General features: G+C 42.0%; 1 protein-coding gene across 1 annotated transcript in view; it reads right to left on the bottom strand.

Annotated features, from left to right (window-relative positions):
- Positions 1–18,620, bottom strand: part of LOC120793492 (kelch-like protein 25) — a 38,850-nt gene extending 20,230 nt beyond the window's left edge. The window contains 7 exon segments of the mRNA XM_040133623.1: positions 203–508; positions 796–885; positions 3,050–3,295; positions 5,521–5,626; positions 5,801–6,029; positions 14,995–15,078; positions 18,478–18,620. Coding sequence (XP_039989557.1) covers positions 203–508; positions 796–885; positions 3,050–3,295; positions 5,521–5,626; positions 5,801–6,029; positions 14,995–15,058 — 1,041 coding nt within the window. The 5' untranslated portion in view covers positions 15,059–15,078; positions 18,478–18,620.
- Positions 18,621–23,729: the final 5,109 nt, after the last annotated feature.

A 23,729-nucleotide genomic window follows, 5' to 3' on the forward strand; every position in this document is an offset into this window, starting at 1 on the left:
TACATATATACATATATATACATACATATACATACATATACATACATATACATACATATACATACATATACATATACATATATATACATATACATATACATATATATACATATATATATATACATTTATATATACATATATATATATGTATATATCTATATATACATACACGTACGTACACATATAGTACTGGTAAAGATACAGTGCTATTATGAATTACACCTGCTGAGATTTTAAATGCGTAAATTAATATTAATTAATGTTAGACAAAACAAAGTGAAATAAAGAGATGAGAATAGAGACTTAGTTTTATATTGATTCATTAGGTCCCTGACACAGTCTACCTGCTCCTCTTGTCAGCCATAACCAACTCTTCACAGGCTACAGCCTCCAGCAGACATTCAGACGGCAGCAGAGCCAGCCTGATGCCCCTCAGCAGGTCTGGTAAATGATGACGCCGACCCTCCAAGTCATATCGAACCCACCGCATCACAGAGTTAAACACATCCTGCCACAAGTTAAATATACAATCAAACATGAAATATTCAGAAAGAAGCATTAAGTTGGTTTGGTTACCGTTTTTTTCATCTTGCTGTTTGTTATAATGAATAGAACTAAAATGCATGTGGAACCATTACTGCCTTTCAGTAAAAATTGGTGAATAATCTGAGACTATAGAAATTGGTGAATCCCATATATCTGCAGTATGGAATGGTCAGTCAGGAGGCCTTAGCATTGGCAACTTCATTAAATAAGAGAAATGGAGGAGAGAAAAGGAAGTAGAGGATCACTCACCTGTTCATCTTCTATCTCCAGCTCATCACTAAGAATCAACTCCAGCAGTTTATCTTTAGACAAACTGTAGAAATCCTCCGATTCTCTAACCTAAAGGACAGAAATAACAGTTAGATTTCAGGTATCGTACAGTAAAGCTGTAAAGTACAATAGTACCTAGTGAAATATCTACAGTACATCTACATTTCAGCTGATGAAGATGAGATGATGATCGAGGGAGCACCACCTGTAAACTTGAATTTAGTCATCTTGGTTGTGAGCATATCAATAACAAAGACCTGTTCTCTCATGTAGTTTGGAGGAGGAGTCTATATACTGTAAAATGAATTAGTGCTGTTTGTGATGGGGCAGCAGAAAACCTTTTAGCTCACACTAAACACTATTTCACTCAGTTTTACTGACAGGAAAAGCACAGTGAGCCAAATCAATACAATCAGACTCATAAAATAATGGAGATTTCAAAATAGGAAACAAAGTATCCACCCTCATGCTTTCATTACTACACTCAGTCCAGGTTTGTTTTCTGTTTCCTCATCCAACCACGGTAAAAGGTGAAAACAAACAGCGTGAAGTGCCTAAATGGCTGCTAATGCTGCTCCCAAAGATCGCTTCCATTATTAAATTTTATTCAGTCTCAACTTCTCTTTCAAAACACACTCAGTCTTTTTCGCAGCGGATCCTTGTATTTTGAGAACATTATGGATCCTGTTGACATTTGTAATGAAGAAAACCATTAAAAATCCAACCTTGGAACAGAGCAACAGAGGACTGTGTGGCTCAATTAATGTGTTGACATAAAGAAGATCTAATACCGCTGTTGGCTCAATATGTTTGTCTTGTTACAGCCTTCAATGAGGACCATTTCCCATAAGCTCCATATGTTTTTGGGTTAATACTGCGTTCCCAAAATGTTGGAAGAACGAGAAGAACAGGAAAAACAGCCGGTACTCTGACTTGGAAGTGTTGACATATTAGTCCATGGTATAAGAAATCTTCCACAACATTTAGACCTGGTGTTAATGTCGTAGTCACAGCAGATAAACAGCCCAAATTAGGTTCTTTGGTTTCTTACCAAGTGAAAATAGATACAGTGTATAGCTCCTATAAAGTTTGCTCAGTTGATTGTATAAGTGTTAATAGGAGATTTTATTTTGATACAACTGCCCGTGGTGGTGCATTTGCAACCATTCCGCCGACAGTTTGTTGACATCTCTGTAATCCTCCCAATCGTCGCTGTAAAATGCTGTCGCTATCAATACCTCTGAATTACGAGAAGGATGCTGATGTGAACGGTTTTTGCAAGTCCACTTCTTGTAATTATGGTTTAAACAACATAAACTGCACGTAGCATAAATTTTAGGGTCGACAGAAAATGCAGGTGCATGAGCAAGATGAAGGGTCGCAGTTTGAAATAATAAGTAACAACAGCGACGAGTCTGTGAATATTTCACACGTCTGTAATAACAGTGGGACAGAGAGGACTAAGTTTTTGGACAGCAGAGATTACAGCTAGAAAGTTTAAAAATTACTTTAGAAGAGCGCATTGTTAAGTTTTATTGATACGTACAAAACCAAGTTACGATGACATCAGTGCCCACACTCGTATTCTTATTATGGGAGATGTAGTTTCTTTTGTGCTCACAAAGTAAACTTTATTGAAATCCGTTACAAAAACAAAGGTTTCAATTTCTTCTAGCAACTGTTGTGTTATCTGTGATGCGTCTTATAATATGGAAGGTAACCTCCAGGAACACTTTTCATTTTTTCATCAGGACAGATGAAAGAAATGCTGAATGGGAGATTGTGTTGTGTTCAAGTAGCTGGTGGAAGAGAGAGGCTAGCCCAGATGTGATATCATGACTCTGTATAAGGCTCGAAAAGGGGCATGTTTGTCAGCCTATCAGTCAGCCATGGTGGTTACTACTTGCTCATCTCACCTCAGGCCCCCCACCCCCCCATGGATACCATCAACAACACTAAGTCTGTGTTTATCAACAGGAGAAGGTTCAACCAAATCAATAGTTATTAAGGTTAAGTAAGAGTACACCAATCAGAAACTAATCAATAAAAATGTTGCTTTGTTTTGGGGTATTACAACAGCAAACGCTTGTATGTCTGTAAACTACATCTGTGTGGCTGACTCCCCCCCGAACCCAACCCAACCCACTTTGTCACAGTTGCAGATAGTTAGTAATTGGGCAGGTACACACTGATGAACACATGAAAGCGAGGAAAGAATAGAGGTCATCTTTACTGTCTCATAGTGCAACAGACACATCCTCCATGACAGCTCGTACAGTCTTTTACACTGGTGTGCGTCTGACAACAGCATCATCCCCAGGCAGTTGGAGGAGTGCAGGTTTTTTTCTAAAAACTCTGCGGCTGCGTCCCGGATGTCATGAAACTGCAACATGTCGCCTGCCTCTAACAATGACTCAGCGTTCTCCTCATTTATTATGACTCGAGAAGAATAGGCAAAGTCCAGCAGCAGCTCCAAGACCTGGAGGAGTAGAGAAATAAGATCATTAACCACTGACATAATAGCATGTACAACTGTGTGACACAACGTCTAATCCTAAGGCTTCTGTATGCCTTAAAAAACCTAGTTCACATGGAGGTCTTATCTAAACTGATAACCTTGCCAAGTCATCGCCTGGATCGCAACAGTGGAGCCAGCCCTATAAACGTGAATGTCTCTGACTGACTGACTGAGTGATAGTGTTATACCAAGTTATACCATTGGTCAGCTGAATGCCACAAGACTAAGTGTTGGAGTTTCCCCATTGGCTGTTACCCTTTCAAAATGAATTGGCACAAACAGTTTCTATTGTGACATCAGGCGTGTTTACAGGCAGTATAGCCAACTTACTGCCTTTGTTGCTAGATTTACCGACTTTTCAGACCCCCGGCACGTAGCTGCAAATCTAGTAACTTTTTGACAAAACTTAGCTACTTTCTTTAGAAGAGAGTTGCCAGTATTGCTAACAACCACAAGGTCAGGCTTTTCCTCCACAGGAAAACCTCTCACTCAATTGAACTGACAGCAGTTGACACAGAGCTTCTAGCTTTCTCTCTGAGTGATTATTTTACAAGTAAATATAGCCAAAATCCCAGCACAGCCCTTGTCTTTAACTCACGTGTATTGTAATTTTGTCAGACGCTACTACTGCAGTTATCAAATCAGGATTTTAGCAGTGCAGAGCAGCAGCTTGGAAATGGCTTGGAAGTGACTGCTGCTTAACATGTAGTCTTAATGGGCCTTGTTTCATACTTGTTCCGTTGTCTGACAACAGAAACAGAAAAACATGTAAATGACAACAGCTTTATTGGGAATTCAGCTTTATTAATTACTGTATATGTGAGTACAGAGAAGCAAACAAATAAAGGGCGAGTCCAGCCACATACTAGGTATTGACCTAGTCTTGTTTAAACAAAAAAAGATATGAGAGGGGTGCAACAGTTGTCTTTTTTCCAAAGGATGTACAATCAATCAAATCAAAATGTTGAGCAGGTTAGATCTCAACCCAGCTGGACACTTGTGGGAGACTTTGCAGTGACTGAAGCTGTTCTGGAGGCTATTAATGGAACAACACTTCAACAACACACTCTACAGTGGTTACTCATTTCATTTGTCACCAGTCTTTGTATTTGTATACACCAATCAGCCCCACCATTAAAACAGCTAACTGGCTTTAATGTTGTGGCTGATAGGTAACAAGACATTTCAGAACAGAAATACCAAAGATGTGTTTGAGGTCATTTCAGTGTCACCATTACCCACAAGACATTTCCACTGCAGGAACTTTCCCGGGGGCCAATAACCCTTTGAGAACCTGAGGGAACTTAACCTGTGTGTAAACCAGAGGAACCTGGGACTAAATTTAGTTCCTGTAAGGTAGTTCCAGGTGTAAAAACAGTCCCCGTTCCAATGGTTCGGGAACTATCAGGACAGAGTTGATAGAACTAAACATTTTTGAAGGGTCAAAGAAAGACCCAGCAGCTGCTCTGACTTGTGTACCTTTTCATTCACAAAATAAGAGAGTTCTGGTCCAAACTATTTCAAAAAAAAAGTGAGAGGAAAAGAGAGTAAAAGTGTGGGAACAAGCTGAGAGCGTGAGCAAACAAAAGAGAGAGGCAGCTAGCAAAGGAATGAGAAAGAGAGTAATGTACTAAGTCAGAAAAAAAATAAACCATGGAACACTCTAATGAAAAATAAGGTCTTCAAATTGATGTGAGATATTTTCTAATATTGATACCGTTCTTAAAAAACCAGCATGGAGTGGCACAATGGTGACCCTGGGGTGAAGTCACCGACCATAAACTGCAACATCCAGGAGTCCACTTACAACTAGGGACCTTTGTCACGTGTCATTCCCCATCTCTCTCTCACCTCATTTCTTGTTATCTTTATACTTTCAACTGTCCAATAAGGCAACAAAAATCAGCATGGGGTCCCTTTGCTACTAGTAGAAAGGTGACTGTCAACACAGTGGAGAGTGTGGGTGTACTGACATAAAATAGAACAGACTTTGCAGACCACCTGAATCTCTGACAGATTTCTACCAGCTGCTGGGGACACAGACTTCAGGTTGGCTTTACAAAAATGCATTGAATGCATTCATCCAAAGAGCCTTCTTATGCAATTTAACATTACGGCACTTTGTCAAAAGCTTTAATTTTCAAAAACAAAATACAGTATAACATCTTCTGTAGGAGCAGCAGTACCTCAGGGTGTATGCTGTCTCTGAAATTGACGTCACTGTCCAGACTTTCTCGTAGCCCTCCGCTGAACATGGCCTCAAAATAACGGCTGCACGCTGCCAAGACTGCCCTGTGGGACACAAACAGTTTGTTGTTTTTCCACCAACAATGTCAAGACCGAAAAAAACAACAAAAAAAAAGTGTCTTTAGTAAAAAAATTTTTTTTAGTCTGGGTGGTGGCCTGATGGTTGTGTCTGATGAATCTTACCAGTAAAATGCAGAAATATTGTCAGCATGACTTTACCTGTGGCATGGGAAGGAGCGATCCCCGGCCCACAGAGTGACATCAGTGAACATGCACTGTTTCCTCATGGTGTTCAGGTGAGTCAGGACACTGTCAGGATGTGAAGGCTTGTGGAACAGTGAGATGTTCATGGAGCCCGTGCTGGTGCGGGATTTACGATTCTCATGAACAGTCACAGACATGGCGGCTTCGTCTGGAACCTCCAGGGAGTCACTTGGAACGATCTCTCCTATTGTTCAACCGCAAGTACAAGAAACGGAAAATGGGTCACATTGTTGGGTCAGCAGTCACTATAATTTATACATGCACTTATGTATCTCTTTAGACAAGCACACCAGGTTAACTTGCATAATTAAACCTGGAAATGAGAGGGTGTTATCCCACCATGACACAAAAAACAAACAACAAAAGAAAGTAATCCCCGAGAGTAAAGGCCATCCTGTACCGGCAAGTCTAAAACTCGGAGGAGAGATGGATCAAAGAAGAAAAAACACTCACAGCTCTCTGTCTGTCCAACTTTTTTTCTCTATCCTTCTTGAATAATATCCCCTCGTCTCTGCTTATCATTCCTTTTCTGCCTGCTTTCTTCTTTACTGGTGCTTGTAACTACTATCTTTTTATCCACATATTTTCATCTTCAATTATGAGACTCCTTGTCCTTTCTTTCCATCTCATCTCAGATATCTGGGTTCTTCTATCAGTCTCTTCTAATCCTAGAGACCAGAGGAGTCGCAGACCATGTTGGGAGAACACACTCATCTTTAATTATTAAACAGAGAAGGCTGGAACTGTGCATCAGCTGTTATATCTGCTGTTACAGGATCTTGTTATCTGTTGTTTCACAAATGTCTCCAAACTTAAATTTAATGGTCATTAAACGGTATTTGTTGGCAATAAACTTGCGCACCACTGAATTCAATTTGACATACAGTATACCTGGTGCAGGCAAGGCAGTCTTTCATAACCAATGACAGGCAACAGTGTGTTGAAATTACACAGCCTTCTAGTTTTTAAGGTGAAAATAATCGATTTAACTAAATTTGTACTCTTTTTCTTTCAAATCTTGATTACTGCCAGATAAAATGGGCCGATTCCACAAAAAGATCCAGTGACAATACGGCACTAACATCAATACCAAGAACTTCCGTCTGAACTGGCTAAACGTGTAAGACAGAATATTCACTGCGCTTTACCTTGCAAAACAGAAAGTTTTAAAACGCAAATCACCATCAGTACAGTCAATTAAAACACAACTTCCACTCATTTACATATGCCACCAGACAGGCAACAGGGGGCTGGTTTTCACTCCCCAAGGCACACACCAATTTCTTGCACAGTAATATAGTAGACAGAATTGAAGACATGGAATTCTTTACCCCTTTTACTGACTAAATTAACGCAGAAATCAACGTTTAACAAGCAAAAAGGAAACACCTTGGATCATCATATTTATAGGGTGCTATGCATATGGGGATATGTAGCTTTTTCCGGCTAGGAACGCTGTTGAGAGGATCACCAGGGTTAAAAGTTTTATTCATACATACACATAACCTCATACATAGTGTATGCTTGCATACATATTGGTGCAAGTCTTATTCATACATCATGTTACATACGTTATTCTCCATTGTATGTCATGTGTTTGACATTTGTGTTGACTGTAATGTTTAACGTTGGTTTTTCAATATATGGGATATACGGTCAATTTCCCTAATGTTAACGAAATAACTTATTCTAAATCACTTCAGACAAATATGTTTGCTAATAAAATGTACTGTAATGCATGTAGTTCAGATATTCCACATAGTTGACACAGTTGGGTCATTCTGAGCATGAAAAACCAACAATATTTTTTACATTCAAAACCAACAGTTGGGCTTAGTTTATTATTGAGGAAAGAAACAAGATTAATAAGGAGAAGATAACACATTTAACTATTAAACATTCATTTTCTGTGTGCTCTTTGAAATCAAATACCACGCGACAAAAGCGTGCAAGTATTTTAATATTCATAAATTTTATTTTCAAGGTGTAGTTACTGAAGGCGCAATTATTATTACGGCTGCTGCTGTTGTTATTTGTACCAGAATTTGTGTTTTTGTAACATGGTCATGTTCAGTGATAAGCAAATAAAACTTAGACTACACTTAGACTGTGGTACATAGATGGGAGCCACAAGCTGATAAGGTAGATGTGAGACTAAACACTCAACTGGATAATTTACAGGGCTCTATGGTGTAAGCATTTCATTCACTGTTGCAAGTAAAAAAAAAATCCTGCATGCAAATGTGAAAAAAAAAAAAATTGGTACACCAGTGTGAGTGACTTGGGGATCCGATTATCTATGCTGACATGAGAATAAACAAGCACAGATCCTGCACAGGCACGTGTTGTTATGACAGAATAGTCTGTGTTTTTGTAAAATGTTTTTCCCAGTCAATTGAACTTTGTACAGTTTTAATAAATTGAGGTGTCTAATGTCGTCTTTTATGTCCCTTGTAATTATGAGATGTTTCTGTGTCTGCTTTGTATCATTGATATTATATTATGTAAAAAGAATCTGCAGTTTGACTGCCCACCCTTCATTTTTGGCAGGTATAAGCATAGAACCCTGAATTTATTAATATAATCCTAACACACTGGACAAATAAAAGCTTTTTGTTTCATTTTAAGGCGGAGAATAGTGATCCACGGTGGAATCTGTGGCTTCAGCAGGCTGGTTGCGTCTTTGGAGGCTTCAGACAACATCAGAAGTAGCACAGTGTTTGACCAGTTTGTTCAAGGCGCTGGTATGGGGATCGTCTCGAGTAAAGTTCAACCATGGAGCAGAAAAGACAATGGTGTTCACTTGTTCATGAACATTTACCATGGATCAGAAAGAGGAAGTGCCATCTGGGGCAGAAGTATCCATATCCAGTGGATAGAGAGACTTTGGGGATATATTTTATGGGGTATGACTAATGTGTACCACCAGCTTTTCTCATTCCTTGAAAATGATGGAATCATCAACTGTACCAATGATCTACACACGTGGGCACTGCATTATGTTTACCTGCCACGGATTAACCCAAGACCTGGATGTTTTCAGGGAAAGATGGAACAACCATGGCTTGCGAACTGTTGGGCGCCACACATCACGTCAGATATTACTGCAAGGATGTCTTCAGAGGCAAACACAACCACTCACTGCCACGGGACACCGAGATTTTTGGTCCCAACACTGCTCAACAAGGTGCCGCTGCTGCATTTCCTGCTCTGAACTGGCAAGAAGTTGTAATGGTTCCTGCTGACCAATTCAGTCAAAGCCTTGCACAGATGCAACAACTCCAGGATGTGAACCCTCTGGCAGGACCTATTGGCAGTCTGGCCATAGATACACTCCAAGGTGTAACTGACATTGTGGGACAATCATTTCCTGTCCACTGAACCCGTTGTAATTTGGATTTATTGTTGCATTTCATGGTGTGGAAACTTAAGTCATTGCAGCGCATTCAGCGAGCATTCAGGTGCGCAGGTGCCATAGACGACGCAAAACAATTCTCAAATGTTTTGCACAACAGTGGAGGTAAATGGTTTTGTACTTTTGTAACACTGTGGCTGACCACAAGTGGAAATCTTCACTGAACAGTCACCATTCTGCCCCAAAAAATAAGAAACTATCTTCAATGAATGAACAACAGAGGCAAATCACTGTGACTGGAGTGGCGGCATCAAGGACTTTGGCAACACTGAACTGTAGTTTCTTACATGAGTTGTAAACACCCCTATAGGTGTAAGAGACTGCACTTTGTTTATTCATTTAACCTGGTCTAGGCCTTTGGTTTGCATTCAGTTAATCTGAATAATACAAGTTGTTACGTTGTTCAGAAAGCAAAGTTGGACATAATCCACCTCTAACATCAAAATGAGCACTTTGGAAACAAAACTATATTTTTTACATTAATGGATTTATTTTAATGGCATTATTGACTGATTTTATTTGGTGCCAATGTTGAGATGAAACTTTATTTAGTAAAAGGCTTATAAGTGGAACTCGGTGTTTATTTAGTTATTTATATTTGACACCTGGTAAGATATTCATATCACATTTAGGGGGGAAAAAAAAAAAAAAAAATGATCATGGGCCGATAAGATAGAACTTTAAATCTTAAGGAAATTCTTGTGCCAGAGATTGCTCAAAAATTACAACATAAGACGATAAACAATAGAGTAATAAATGTAAAATGTTTAGGGAGTAAATGCTAACATCAGTGCATAATAGAAAAAAAGTAAGACAAATTTTGTAAAATAAGTAAAATAAAACAGAAAAGTTTAATTGCACATTATGTTTAAAAAAAAAAGAAAGAAAAGAAATTGCACGATATTGACATTATTGTTCTCAGTGGTGGTCTCTGCCTACGTCTGAAGGTGCTCTGATATGACTCCAGTGTGGCATGCAGGGGAGGAGAGGCACTGTCCGTAATGCGGAGTAGTTTCCTTGGCATGCTCTTCTCTGACTCCTCTTCCGCTCCCGGGACAGAACAAGCTTTCCTTATGAGCCTATTGAGTCTATTGGCATTGGCTGCCTTCATTCTGCTGCCCCCGCACACTACAGCGTAGGAGATGCTGCTGGCCAACACTGAGGGATAAAACATCTGCAGCATGGCTCTGCAGATGTTTTGAGTCTCCTGAGAAAATACTCGCAGCTCTGACCTTTCTTGTTTTATTGCATCTTATTGTCTGTGTGGACACCCAGAAACTTGTATTCCTTGACGATGTCCACCTCCGTTATCGTGATTGTGTAACTCTGGGGGTATTTTGATGTAGAGCCAGATGCAGATTGAAACATTTTAAACATCAACTGTTAATAAAATAGCACAATAAGCCGATTCGGTCGCATCCACTCTTTTTAAAACATCAAAAAAGCACAGAGTATATTTGTTTTTTTTTCTTTTGACCATATATGTCTGGGACATATCCAGATATATGGAATAAAATGGAATATTTCAGACCAGTGTTTTATAGGTAGTGGTGACATGCTTTTCTATTTTATGTATTAAACACTTACTGTCACCATCAAACTGATCAGTAACTTCCAGTAACTTCTTGGCTCACAGAAATGTTTAAACCCTAGTGCTCAGCAGCCAAAGGGATCTTAATGACACCGACCCTTTCCAAGCTCAAGCTGGACAAGTGGCTCAGAATTATGTGAAACTGATGCCTGAGATCACACATTGTTAGCGTGTTAACGTGTTAAAAATCATGTATAATTGAACTGCCTGGCTTGCCATAGTATTATTACGATAGCAAATCATTAGACACGGGACGGTATTATTATAGTGACGTTAGATGCCTTATTGCATTAGTACAGTGCGGGGCTCCAGACTTACTTTTTCCACTAGCGAGACTTGAGCTCCTTACTGAAAATATTCGGAGCACCAGCACAAAATTTAGGAATGCCACTTAAATCAACATACGACGCAGCATATTCATATTTTTCTCATCCAAACTATTACTGAGCATGTCTGGGTCTGTGTATCCTTGTGTGATGGATGCACACGCACGCTTGCTGACATGCAGTTTCAGTCCAGAGCCACAACGGATCAGTCACAGTGTGTATGTGTGTTTAACAGATTACACTGCAGACTTGACAAAAACCTAAATGTGGCTGTATTGTGCTGCGAATGAGCAACCAAAGATGAGAAGCATGAGCACATGCACGCATGAGTGTCAATCATGTGGCAGCAGTGCCGCGTATAAAATCCTGCAGATACAGGTCAGGAGCTTTGATTAATGTTCACATCAAACATCAGAATGGGGAAAAATGTGATCAGTGATTTTGACTGTAGCATGATTGTTGGGGCCAGACAGGCTGGTTTGAGTATTTCTGAAACTGCTGATCTCCTGGGTCTCCGGTCTTTTTACTCAGAATAGAGCCAAAAAGAATTAAACATCCAGTGAGCAGCAGTTCTGTGGATGGAGACGCCTCGTTGATGAGAGAGGTCAGAGGAGAACGACCAGATTGGTTGGAGCTGATAGAACGGCTACAGTTACTCAGATGACCGCTCTTTACAACTGTGGTGAGAAGAAAAGCTTCTCAGGATGAACAATACGTCCGACTTTGAGGCGGATGGACTACAACAGTAGGACACCACGTCAGGTTCCCATCCTGTCATCCAAGAGATGAAACCTGAGGCTGCAGAGGACAGCCACCTCGTATGCTGGTTGTATCATGACAGTTGCAGAAATAAAAATAAAATTACCTGGAGACAGTAAAAATGTTTTAAGTCAAATTGCAAGACAAAACAAACTCTGTCTGACTCTGGTACATGCAAGCCCCACAGCTCCTGGGTCGATGATGTGATGCTAATTTTTTGTGTACATATGGTTTAGTTACATTTGAAAGGGTTCAAAATGTGAAAATAAAGTTACAAATTACTTGCCTTTATTCTTTTTTGAGGATCTGGTCTAAAAGTTTTGGTTTTAAAAGCCATTTTGAGTTAATATTTGGGGGATAATGGCAAAAATGTCAATGGGTTGTAACAGGAAAAACTTTGCACCAAATAATTACACTTTTTTTTTTTTTTAAAGAAAAAAAAAAAAAAAAAAAAAAGGTGATATTCTCAACAAAATATCCTATTAACTAGTTTGGCATCTAACACTAAAAGTATTTAAAAGTAAATCAAAGTAATGGAACACCATTGTTCTGAATATTATATTTGAGGAATTATGTCAGTCAAGTCAACCTCCATAAGTGTCGAGGTGGTGTAACCACCATTCAAGAACCCATTTTGTTAGTAGTGTGCAAAAAGAAAAAAGTGTCAGGAAATGATATAACAGAAAAGGACCCCTGATGGCCCTAACTGCTACATGCCCAGGTTAATAACTCTTTAAAAATATTAGATAATTTGACATTTTTAGGGTCTGGTCAGATATGTTTAGGTTTACACCAAATGGTTTGACCCCAAGAAAACATTGACAAGTCATTACAAAATTATGTTCGAAATGATCGCACCAAGATCGTTTGTTTACAGGTGTCCATGATAACGCCTGTCAAATCTGATTTTAAATTGAATGGTCAAATGGTGTAACCAGTTACACCACTTGACTCCTACTACAAGCCTTTCAGTTAGAGGCTGAGCTGTTTATCATACTGATATGGATGTATAATAAAAACTAACATACTGTTTGGAACTATTTTCAAGAGTCGGTGTTATATTTTTTGAAAAGGTGGCGATTTATCCACAGCTTTATTATCAAAGTTGACTTGTACCTTGTTGACTTGTTGACTGACTGTAAGGCTAGGATGAAAAATCAGCATGTGTCACGATCTTAGTGTTTTTGAAATTTTTAGCTTTAGTGCACACTCGTATCCCATTCACTTACAATTTTAACTAATATATTATATATGTATGTAATTTCATACCTTAGCAGAATGAAATGGCTGAAAAGTGACACTTACTGTTGAACATGAACAACAGCTTTAATAGACTTAAAACTCCAGTAATTCAGTGATTGGAGCAATGTTACTTCAATATTGAAATTACATCCGTAGAAAAGAATTTATGAAACTTCTGCTATTTCATAACGAATACAATATAGAATATTTTTCCCCAATAGATGTCACTTTCATCACATAGCAAGTTCAGTTGACCTTGTTGACTGTCAAGATTGATTTCTACTGTCAGCTTCTTCAACAAACAATGGCCTTTGACCGTAGAATCACCATGGTCAGGTGGTGTAACTGCTTTGTGTCAATTGGCATAACCAGTGTTTTTCAAAAAAATATGACAGTTTTAATGTGGAACAAAATGTAGTCCTTTACTGCTATGTTAACATGTTTTTATTAAAAAAACAAAAAAAACAAAAACAAAAACAAACTATTTTTACATAATTTGTCAAAGATTATTTGGACAACAGGGGTGTTTTCATCATAGGTAACACTCAATATTGCAAAAACACTTAAAATTCAGAAATAATTCTTATAAAATATATTTTCATGTGATATTTTAAAATGAATTATTTTTATAAGTACACTCTAAATGGATAAAATATTTAGTATTTCTCATTCTTCTGACATTTTTAGGTGCATTACCTTTTATTGCCATTACCAGTCTTACCCTTCCTAAAAAAAAAAAAAAAAAAGAAATAATATAGATATAATATAGATATACACATTTCATTTCAAATGACATGAAACCAACAAAAATAAAAAAATGTACATTGGAACAAACCTGATTGCTAATTTTGAAACAGGTTTTTAAAAAGATTTTTCAGTTGCTCATCTTGCCAACCCTTATTTGTCACTGACCCTCCTCACATATTATAGTGCCACGGACCCAGAAACTAAACAATAACCAGCATGTGCAGCATTTCAGTTCAAAGTTCATCGTCCTTGAGAAAAGGCCAAAGGTTAGCCAGTGTATCAATGCCCATGTTTACTAGTGTTGGCAGGGCAGTAGGCCAGTTCTTCTGTGGCTTTTCTGATTCAGGTTTCCAAAACAAAACAGGGAGAAATACTGAGGTTTCTTTCTGTAGTTTCAGCTATTCAAAACTAAAACACTTTTAGTCAAGAACATCTGATCTGAAACTGCATTAACTTGAAGCTAAATCGACCCGATATGAAATTGTAGTAACTTATGTTGTCAAAAGTTTACTTGAAGACCTTTTGAATCAGACAGTGGAGTATCTAGATATGCACCGGATCTTCCGAGAGGCATCGTATTCCAGTTCTCTTAACAGGAAGTAGTAGTAGAAGTAAGAATGTTCACATACAAAACAGAATAAGCATTAGGGCTTCAACCCATGTTTATAAAATGTCAGTTTTCAATACTGAAAAATGTCCATCATAAGTTCTAAGTGCCCAAGGTGACGTCTTCAGATGTCTTATTTTGTCCAACCAAACACCCAACTGTAGTGCAGCCAGGCACAAGAAGCAAATTCCCGCATGTGAGAAGCTGAAACCAGCACATTTCTTACTGATAAATGACACACTATTAACCAGTAATCAAAATGTTTGCTGGTTAACAATTTATTAATTGATTAGGTTTTTATATTATATATATAAAAAATATATAATTATACACATACGTACACTTTGTGTGTGTGATGATGCATAAATGGGAGGCGGCAGGCAGAGAAGACGAAAAGAAACAAAACTCAAAGGAGTATTAAAAAGGGTGTCAGGGCTTCATTCCACTTGCAGGCTAACTTACGGTGACAGAGATGGCTGACCCAGGCACAGGCACTGACAGTCAGGAGGTGAGGGGGGCTCTGCATCCCTGCACTGCTACACGGGACTGATGAACACAAACACATTTAGGGAATCTGCACTGCACGGTACACCATTCAGCCACGGCATTAAAACTGGTAACTGGTTTTTAATCTTGTGGCTGATGGGTGTACGTATCAACGCATTACGAAGCAGTACAGGGTATGTGGGGGTGAAATCGGAAGACAGTGGTGTGCATTGCTATAATCAAGCATAGATCACCTTGGCATGAATACAACAGTTTGAGCACGCAGCAGGCAGCAGACCAGCTGCTCACTGCTGAGTATTTTCCTTGCGCGGGCTTTACCTGAAGGACGACCCACACTGGATCGTCAAGGTCTTACATTTTACTGTCAATCTTAAGTCCAAATTTTCTCCTCATGGAATTAAGCGTTGAAACAAACAAACAAACAGAGAACATGACCTTGAGAAACAATGTGAAAAGGGCTTTTCCACTCTAATGGCGCTAAAGTGAAACTTTAACCCAACTTTCATGTTCTGAATAGTTGAACACAGGTCATCAGAAAGTTTAATTTCAATTAACCTTGTTGCTAAAAGCTTCAACACTCCTATATTATTACTTATGCCGCCTGGCACTTGCCTCTCCTCGAGAGAGACACACACACACACACACACACACACACACACACACACACACACACACACACACACACACACACACAGTGGCCCTGGGCAACAAGTCCAGCGGTGCAGCTATGCTAGCTGTGGGTACACAAGCTCAGGCCTACTGACTACCCACTTCTTTACAAGGCCCCAGTCTATTCAGCTGCTATGTTGCTATTCTATTGGTGAGCTGTGTCTGCGTGTGTGTGTGTGTGACTGAGTAAGGAGCAAGTGTGCGCAGAGAGTTCATCGACAGGAGGCCCATTTCTGGGGAAGGCTTACATTTCGAACTCTCCGTGATTAGTTACAACTTAGCTATACATCATTTTCAGAGCTGGACGAGTGAATGCTGTACTTCATTTTTCTTTTTAAAACATCAGAAAGTGAGACTGTAACTCCAGAGTGCCTTAGGTCTGAACCACTGCACTGTCTTAATAAACAACTACATGTTCTGCTGGTGAGACCACAGCATGCTGAGCTCCGTCAGTCTGGGATCACATAAAGAGACAGGAGACACTGATACAGCCTAAATCCACAGGAGAACCGTGGCAGGTTCTCCAAGATGCCGGAACAACCTACCTGCCAAGAACCTGAAAAACTGTGCGCAGGTGTACCGAGGAGAACTGGTGCTGGTTTAAAGACAAAGGGGGGGGGGGTCAAATACACCGTATGTTTGCAAGCATCCTGACCGACAGTGACAAGTTCATTCTTCATCTCTGAAATCCTGATTCAGCCTTTATACGAAGAGAATTTATCACGGAGCACATTTCTTACTCAACAATATTGGTTCGTGAATATGTTCTTGTTTCAGTCTTTTACTTGCTGGTGAGTGAAAGACCGCAAGTAGACCCCAGGTGGACTCTGAGTAACCGTTTACTTTCCATCTCTGTGTTGCTAAACGCGGCATCTTATGCTGATTAACGCACTTATGAATTGATGAGTTACTGATTATTAGAATTGTTGCCGATTTATTCAATCGGTCCTTTAAATCAATTAATCAAACAAAAACGCCACATGCTTGTAGGTTGTCATTTGTCTAATGCGCTGGATCAGCATCTCGACCATTTCAGTCGTTTCTGTGTATCATCTGAAGATGTTTACATTCAGCCACCAACAGCTGGAACAAGAGAGGTGGAGACGATTGAGAGTGCGCCGTGAAAGCTGTTGTTTCTTTAATGAATTATACTCAATGCGAAACTAGTAGAGAGGTAGATAAGGCTCTCACGTTGACGCTGTAGATTTATGGCTGCAGAAGTTATTACATTTTCAAACAATCTTTCATTGCACCTGCACACTTCACAGTGCGCACACACAAATCAGACTGTGTGACCCGACAACCAAATAAGAAACAACTTATCCCGCACGGTCTAGAGAATCAGTTTGTGGTTCTCCTTCACAAACACACACACTTTCCACCGCCGTACCCACGGATCTGTTGGTTAAACACGCCGACGCTGACGAGGGACATCGGGTACTGACATTTCCATGAACCAAGGAGGGACCACAGTTACACAGTCCAATAACAACTCTGTTCATCTAAACCATTCGTCCAAGTAAAATGAGGCCGCATCCAAACGGAGCCCATGAATTATTACACGTGCAACCAAACGGAGTGAAATTTGATCGTTCCCATCACTGAAGTCACTGGTTTCTCACGTCAACCTTAGAGGACGAAAGGGGACGTTGATTGTGGCTCGGTCAAAATCAGCTGCAGAGTGTGTTGGGCGTGGGGGCTTGTTTCACTATATTTGTAGAGTCCAAAAACCGGGAGCCCGCTGTACCTGTGGGGTCTGACAGCTTCGTGGGCACCGAAATGCTGGACCCCTCAAGTTTGTTAGGCCGTTTGAGGGTTAAGACCTGGTTTTAGGGTTCAGGTTAGAATCAGGTTTAGCTTAGGATAAGGGGCTAGGCAATGCATGGTGTCAACCACGGGTCTCCATTAACACAGTAGAACAAGGGTGCAGCTGCGTCTGGTCTGCGTGTCCACCCGACAGGGCCGCAACAAACTTTTACACCAATTAACAATTTTTAGAATCCACGAATCTGCTGATCATTTTCACGATTAACTGCTATAAATGTAACATTCTGAGGGTCTGGAGCAAAAAATTAAATCAATGTAAGACCAAGAAAGGCACCAAATTCTCACTCCTGAGAGCCCGGAACCAGGCAGTGGTTTTCAAGGGTTTTTAATGGAAAACTACTCAAACTGTTGTTCAGTTGTTAAAACTGTTGCTCGGTCGAGCGGCTTCGTAAACAATAAACAAATCCGCCGCTAACAATGAGCCGGCGCGGTTGCGTAACGAGAGAACACCGTTACGCCGACAGGACAACGCCGGTGAAGCAACAACCCCCCCGTCCCCTGGAAACGAGCTAGCAGCAGTTAGCCCCGCGGCTACAGACCGAGTTCGCCCGCCGGCACCGTGGTCCAGCTCTGGTCCCGGGCGAACTCTGAGCGTCGGTGAACGAGCGCTCACTGTGCGCGTTCTCCGAGAGATGCGTCCGTTGGGCTGTTACTACACACGCTGAACGGGGCTGAGCTCGCTCTGCTCCGCACCAACTTCGCCGTTACGGCCAGCCACACTGACCCGCCTCAGCGGACTTAACCGGCTTGTCAACCGCACACACCGCGGCCACATCCACCGTCCAAACACCGCCTTCACTAATGAGGGAGTACAGACGGTGTCCGGGATGTTCAGCAGAGTCCACTGACTGCTTTTCTGGCAACAAAATCTATGCCAATGTGTTGAGACGCGCCCGACCGTCCGCAAGACAACCGCAAAGCCAAAAGGGATGTTTTACTCACAGGTGTGAAGTTAAATCCAAAGAGCGCGCAGCCTCGGCTCCGTGCACGAAAACATCACATTTCGGTGACAATGGCTGGAGACCGTCCCTGTCTGCCTCGCTGCTTTTTGGAAGAAAACCCTGAAACCCCACAGGCAGCAACAGCCAATGGCGTTTGCTTAATCGTGACTGACGTCTGTCTAACCAATGCCCAGTGGCAGCCTGTTGCCGGACGGGCCTCTCGGCCAATAGAAGTGAGAGTAGGAGGGACTTTAACCGATTTTCCGAACGCGACTGAAATTCGCCCTGACCAATCGTCATGTTTCATTTGATGCCAAAACTAAAGTCGAGACCAATGAAACACGTCGACGTAAATTTGACACTTATATCAACCAATCAGCTTACACCGGGGAGTCGGCATGAATGGCGGCAGCAAAACAATAGCACGTTGGCCTTTGACAGAGGGGAGATTTTGAAACAGTCCCCTGGCTTTATTATTATTATTATCCTTAGAAGTAGTAGTAGTATCTCATCATTTCACACCAACAGAGTCGCGTGACTTAGCTGCAATAAATGCAAATTGTAACCGATACAAACTTTAGACGATGATCTAGGTGCAGTCCCTGGGTCCACTGGATGACTTTTAACCACGTCGAGGACGAAATGGACCCTTAAAGATGAAGTCCACATTACTTATGTAGGAGGTCGTTATTTTGTCGATGATGAAATACCACTCAACATCAGTCTACATCTGTTTTTCCCCTTTATCTTCTCTTCAAAACATAAATCAACATCACCCCCTGGTGTATGAAAACCAAATGTACAATGATTCAAACGCACTTTGCAGCAACAACGAAATGTGGAGCATGCGGCGTTCAGTTTCCCATGGTTTCCCAGATTATTTGAAGGCCCGTGCAACCTTAAAGTAAGGTGTATATATTGGAAACGAAACAGTTTTTCAGGCATTCGTTGGCAGAGCAATGTGAAAAGGTGCACAGCAAACTACTGTATAAAACTGTTGGGGGTAGAATCTTGTGATTGACAAAAGCATAAGATTATGTTGCACCATCACTATATTTTATAACATTACACTCTCAGTATGATATCAAGTAAATATTTTGTCATGAATTGCAATTATAACCATTATTTATATATATTATTATTAATATAATTGTCATCTGTTCTTACCACTTCTGCCCATTTTCTATGTTGCTGTGACATCTACATTTTTTACAGTCTATCTTTCTACATATAGACACACACACACATATTTATATATACACATACACACACATCCATCTATATATATCTATAGATATATATATTATATAGATGTATATCTCTATATCTGTTTCTCTCTCTCTCTCTCTCTCTCTCTCTCTATCTATCTCTCTATCTATCTCTATACCCAAACACACACACACATATACATATATATATATATATATACACACACAGACACACATAAATACAAGGCAAAGGCAAGTGACGTGAGGCACTGATCCCCTACCTCAAATCTACCGCCCACTTTTTCTCACACATAAAGGAGCGGATCAAGTGCCAGGTTGAAAAGGAGAGGAGACAGGGGGTAACCTTGTTTAACACCAACCCGTATGTTGATTTCCTGTGTTACTCCTGTCTTGGTCTTCACAACCATTGTACAGTTTTTGTAGACATCTGAGTCCTCTATTCAGCTCATCGACAATGTTCCTCTCAAACACCTCTGCTTTATGTTTGTGGGAAGTCGTACACTACCACCAGTGGTTTTTGCCCTCTTTTGGGTAGACTAATTAGCCCATCCAACACCAGCAGGTTCTCTGAGCAACATGGACATTCAATGAAGCCCCTTTGGCATTTATGTACTGGAAAGCTTCCGTTAGTCTTTGGTTCAAGGAGAAAGCCCTCAGAATCACTGAGCCGATTGTGATGGCTCTCCACTGGTTTAGGTATGATAGTACCTGGGGATAACTCAACTTGGGAATTAGAGTTGTCCTGCTACTCTTAAAACACTTACAAGATTTCTATCCTTTGGGGTGTTTGACCAGAGGCTACCACATTTAAGGAAATGGCAAAAAACTTTTGGCAAGGTGGTATAGGTGCCAATATACCTACTGCAGATTAAGCATAACTTCCATGTTCTCTTCTGAGTTGGCACTGTGCTTCTTTGGCTTTAGCCAACTGTATGTCACACAGATGACAAGTCTGGGTTGACCATGGTACCCGGAGCCCGGCTGTGACTGTGGTAGCCTCTTGTCCAAGAAGAGAAGCACCATTTCTCGTTTATCCATTCGTCCAAGATAGATACATAGCTAGATAGTATGGCTTTTATTTTGCGCATGGTACTCCAGCCATTAACCGAACTATGTGAATATCTTCACTATGACATTCACAAACATTGGGCCACACCATCGAAAAGCCCACATGTGCCATCGTGGTATTACTTTGGTGTAGTCTGCGAAAATGGAGGGACCTGATCGTCAATTTGTATATTCTATTGATCTTGTTGTTAGTCCAACTCTCTTACCCTCCACGAAGCAGTGGAGGTTTCCCTGAGGTCAATGGCATCCATGTCTGGTTGACCGTTCCTGTCTTTCTTACCGGACTGGCGGGGGCACCGGGAGACCCCCCCCTTCTCCAGCTCCCCAGCCCCTGCTGCCCGGGCCTGTGTTAGGCTTCCCGCAGCCTCTCCCTCTCCACTGGCTCCATCTCCAGCTCTCCCTCTTCCTCTTCCCTGGCTCCCTCTCCATCTACCCAGCCACCGCTGCCCAAGCCCGGGTTAGGCTTCCCGCCACCTCGCCCTCTTCCATGGCTCCATCTCCATCTCTACCATCACCGAGGGCTCCGTCGACGGCTCCCCGGCCACCGCTGCCCGGGCCCGGGTTAGGCTTCCCGCAGCCTCTCCCTCTCCCCTGGCTCCATCTCCATCTCTACCATCACCGAGGGCTCCGTCGCCGGCTAACCGGCCCTCGCTGCCTGGGCCCGGGTTAGGCTTCCCACCGCCTCTCCCTCTCCCCTGGCTCCCTCTCCATCTCTCCAGCCCCTGCTGCCCGGGCCTGGGTTAGGCTTCCCACCGCCTCTTCCTCTTCCCTGGCTCCCTCTCCATCTCTCCAGCCCCTCTGTCCCGGGCCTGGGTCAGGTTTCCCACCGCCTCTCCCTCTCCCCTGGCTCCGTCTCCATCTACCCAGCCACTGCTGCCCGGGCCTGGTTTGAGCTTCCCACCGCCTCTCCCTCTCCGCTGGCTCCGTCTCCAGCTCCCCAGCCTGTGCTGCCCGGGCCCGGGTTTGGCTTCCCACCACCTCTCCCTCTCCGCTGGCTCCATCTCCAACTCTCCCTCTCCCCTGGCTCTGTTAGAGGGCTTTAGAACAGGATCTCTCCCAGTCTCCTGTCAGAGGACTGTGCTCTCCCTGCTACCCAAGAATGGAGACCTGGCCCAACTTAAGAACTGGAGGCCAGTTGCCCTCTTCTGTATAGACTATAAGGTGCTTTCCAGAGCCTTATCAAACAGACTTAAGGACGTCCTGGAAATAATTGTAAATATAGACCAGACCTATTGTGTACCAGATAGGACAATCATGGACAACATTTTCCTCATACGAGATGTTATTGATGTTTGTATTAATATTATGATGTAAATTGTGGGATATTGTCTTTAGATCAGGAAAAGGCTTTTGACAGGGTGGATCACTCCTACTTGTTTTCTGCACTTAGGGCTTTTGGTATTGGTGATGGTTTTCTGGCTTGAGTTGGTTTACTGTATAAAGGTGCACAATGTATGGTGAAGATGGGGATGGGGCTGAGCCGGCCAATCCCTGTACAGCGAGGGATAAGACAGGGTTGTCCTATCTCAGGTCAACTATATAGCTTAGCTATTGAGCCCCTGCTGTGCAAGCTGAGAGTTCGGCTCAGTGGTCTCTCACTGCCGGACCTCGATTGTCCTCCCACTCTTTCTGCTTTGCAGACGACATTTACATCTTTGTTTCCAGTCAAGAAGATGTTCAACATCTGCAGGACACCCTGACTCTTTATGAACAGGCCTCATCTGCACGGCTGAACTGGAAAAAAAGTGAAGCTCTGTTGGTGGGACAGTGGCTGGATCAGGCAGTGCCCAGTCTGCCTGGAGGACTCCAGTGGGGGAAGGAGGGGCTGAAGGTGCTGGGAGTGTTCTTGGGCACTGAGGGCTTTCAGAGAAAGAACTGGGAGGGAGCTAGGGAGAAAGTGTGCGCTCGGTTGTCTAAATGGAAATGGCTGCTACCCCAGTTGTCATATAGGGGAAGGGTTCTGGTTGCCAATAACGTGGTCTCCTCAACTCTCTGGCACAAAGTAATCGCTCTGATGCCACCAAGGGGCCTGGTAGAGGAAATTCAGAAAGCCATCCTGGACTTCTTCTGGTCTGGTTACCACTGGGTCAGAGCAGGAGCCTTACATCTGCCTGTGGCTGAAGAGGGGCAGGGATTGATCAACATCCAGTCCAAAATGGCCTCATTTAGACTCCAGACCGCGCAAAGGCTGCTGTACAACTGTGGCCCAAGGTGGTTCGACAGCTCGTCTGCTGCTGAGGAGAGCCGGTCGACTGGGCTACGACAAACAGCTTTTCCTCCTCCAACCGGAAACGGTGGACCTAACTGGACTGGCACCTTTTTACTGCTCTGTCCTGCAGGTGTGGCAGATCTTTAAGATCACACGTTGTACAAATGAAACTCCGGGCATGTGGTTGTTTGAAGAACCGTTGTTTTTCAACAACTTTATACAGACCCAGACGTTGCAGTCTGCCAGCTTGCGAGCCGGTCTCAGGGTGGCCGGCTGCACCAAACTAGGACATCTGATGAAGGTGAGGGCAACATCGGTGGACGACCTGGGAAGGAGGAGCAACATCACCTCTATCAGGCTGATTTACAGAGTGGTGAAGGAGGTCTGTGCTGCCCTGCCACAAAACCTGAGTGTCAGAATCTGTATTCATTTTCTTGGCATTTCCTGTTTTATTTTGAAGTCTTGGTTCTTCTGTGTTACTGTTTGTTTTACTTCCTGGTTTTTCCCGCTTGTTTTGATTATTGTCTCCACCTTAATGTTTTTCACCTGTGTCTTGTTTCCTATGTATTTAAACCCCGCCTCATTTCTCATGCCTTGTCAGATTGTCTTTGTTACCCTTGTGTTCAAGCTCTCTCGGATTAAAGATTTGGATTTTGGACATTGCACTTCTGCCTGACTCTCTCTCTTGCACTTGGATCCACACACACCTGCCCTTACACTGAGAGCATTTGCAGAAAGCAGAGACCT

This window comes from Xiphias gladius, chromosome 8 (assembly GCF_016859285.1).
Source record: "Xiphias gladius isolate SHS-SW01 ecotype Sanya breed wild chromosome 8, ASM1685928v1, whole genome shotgun sequence".
In the NCBI taxonomy this organism is placed as follows: Eukaryota; Metazoa; Chordata; class Actinopteri; order Istiophoriformes; family Xiphiidae; genus Xiphias; species Xiphias gladius.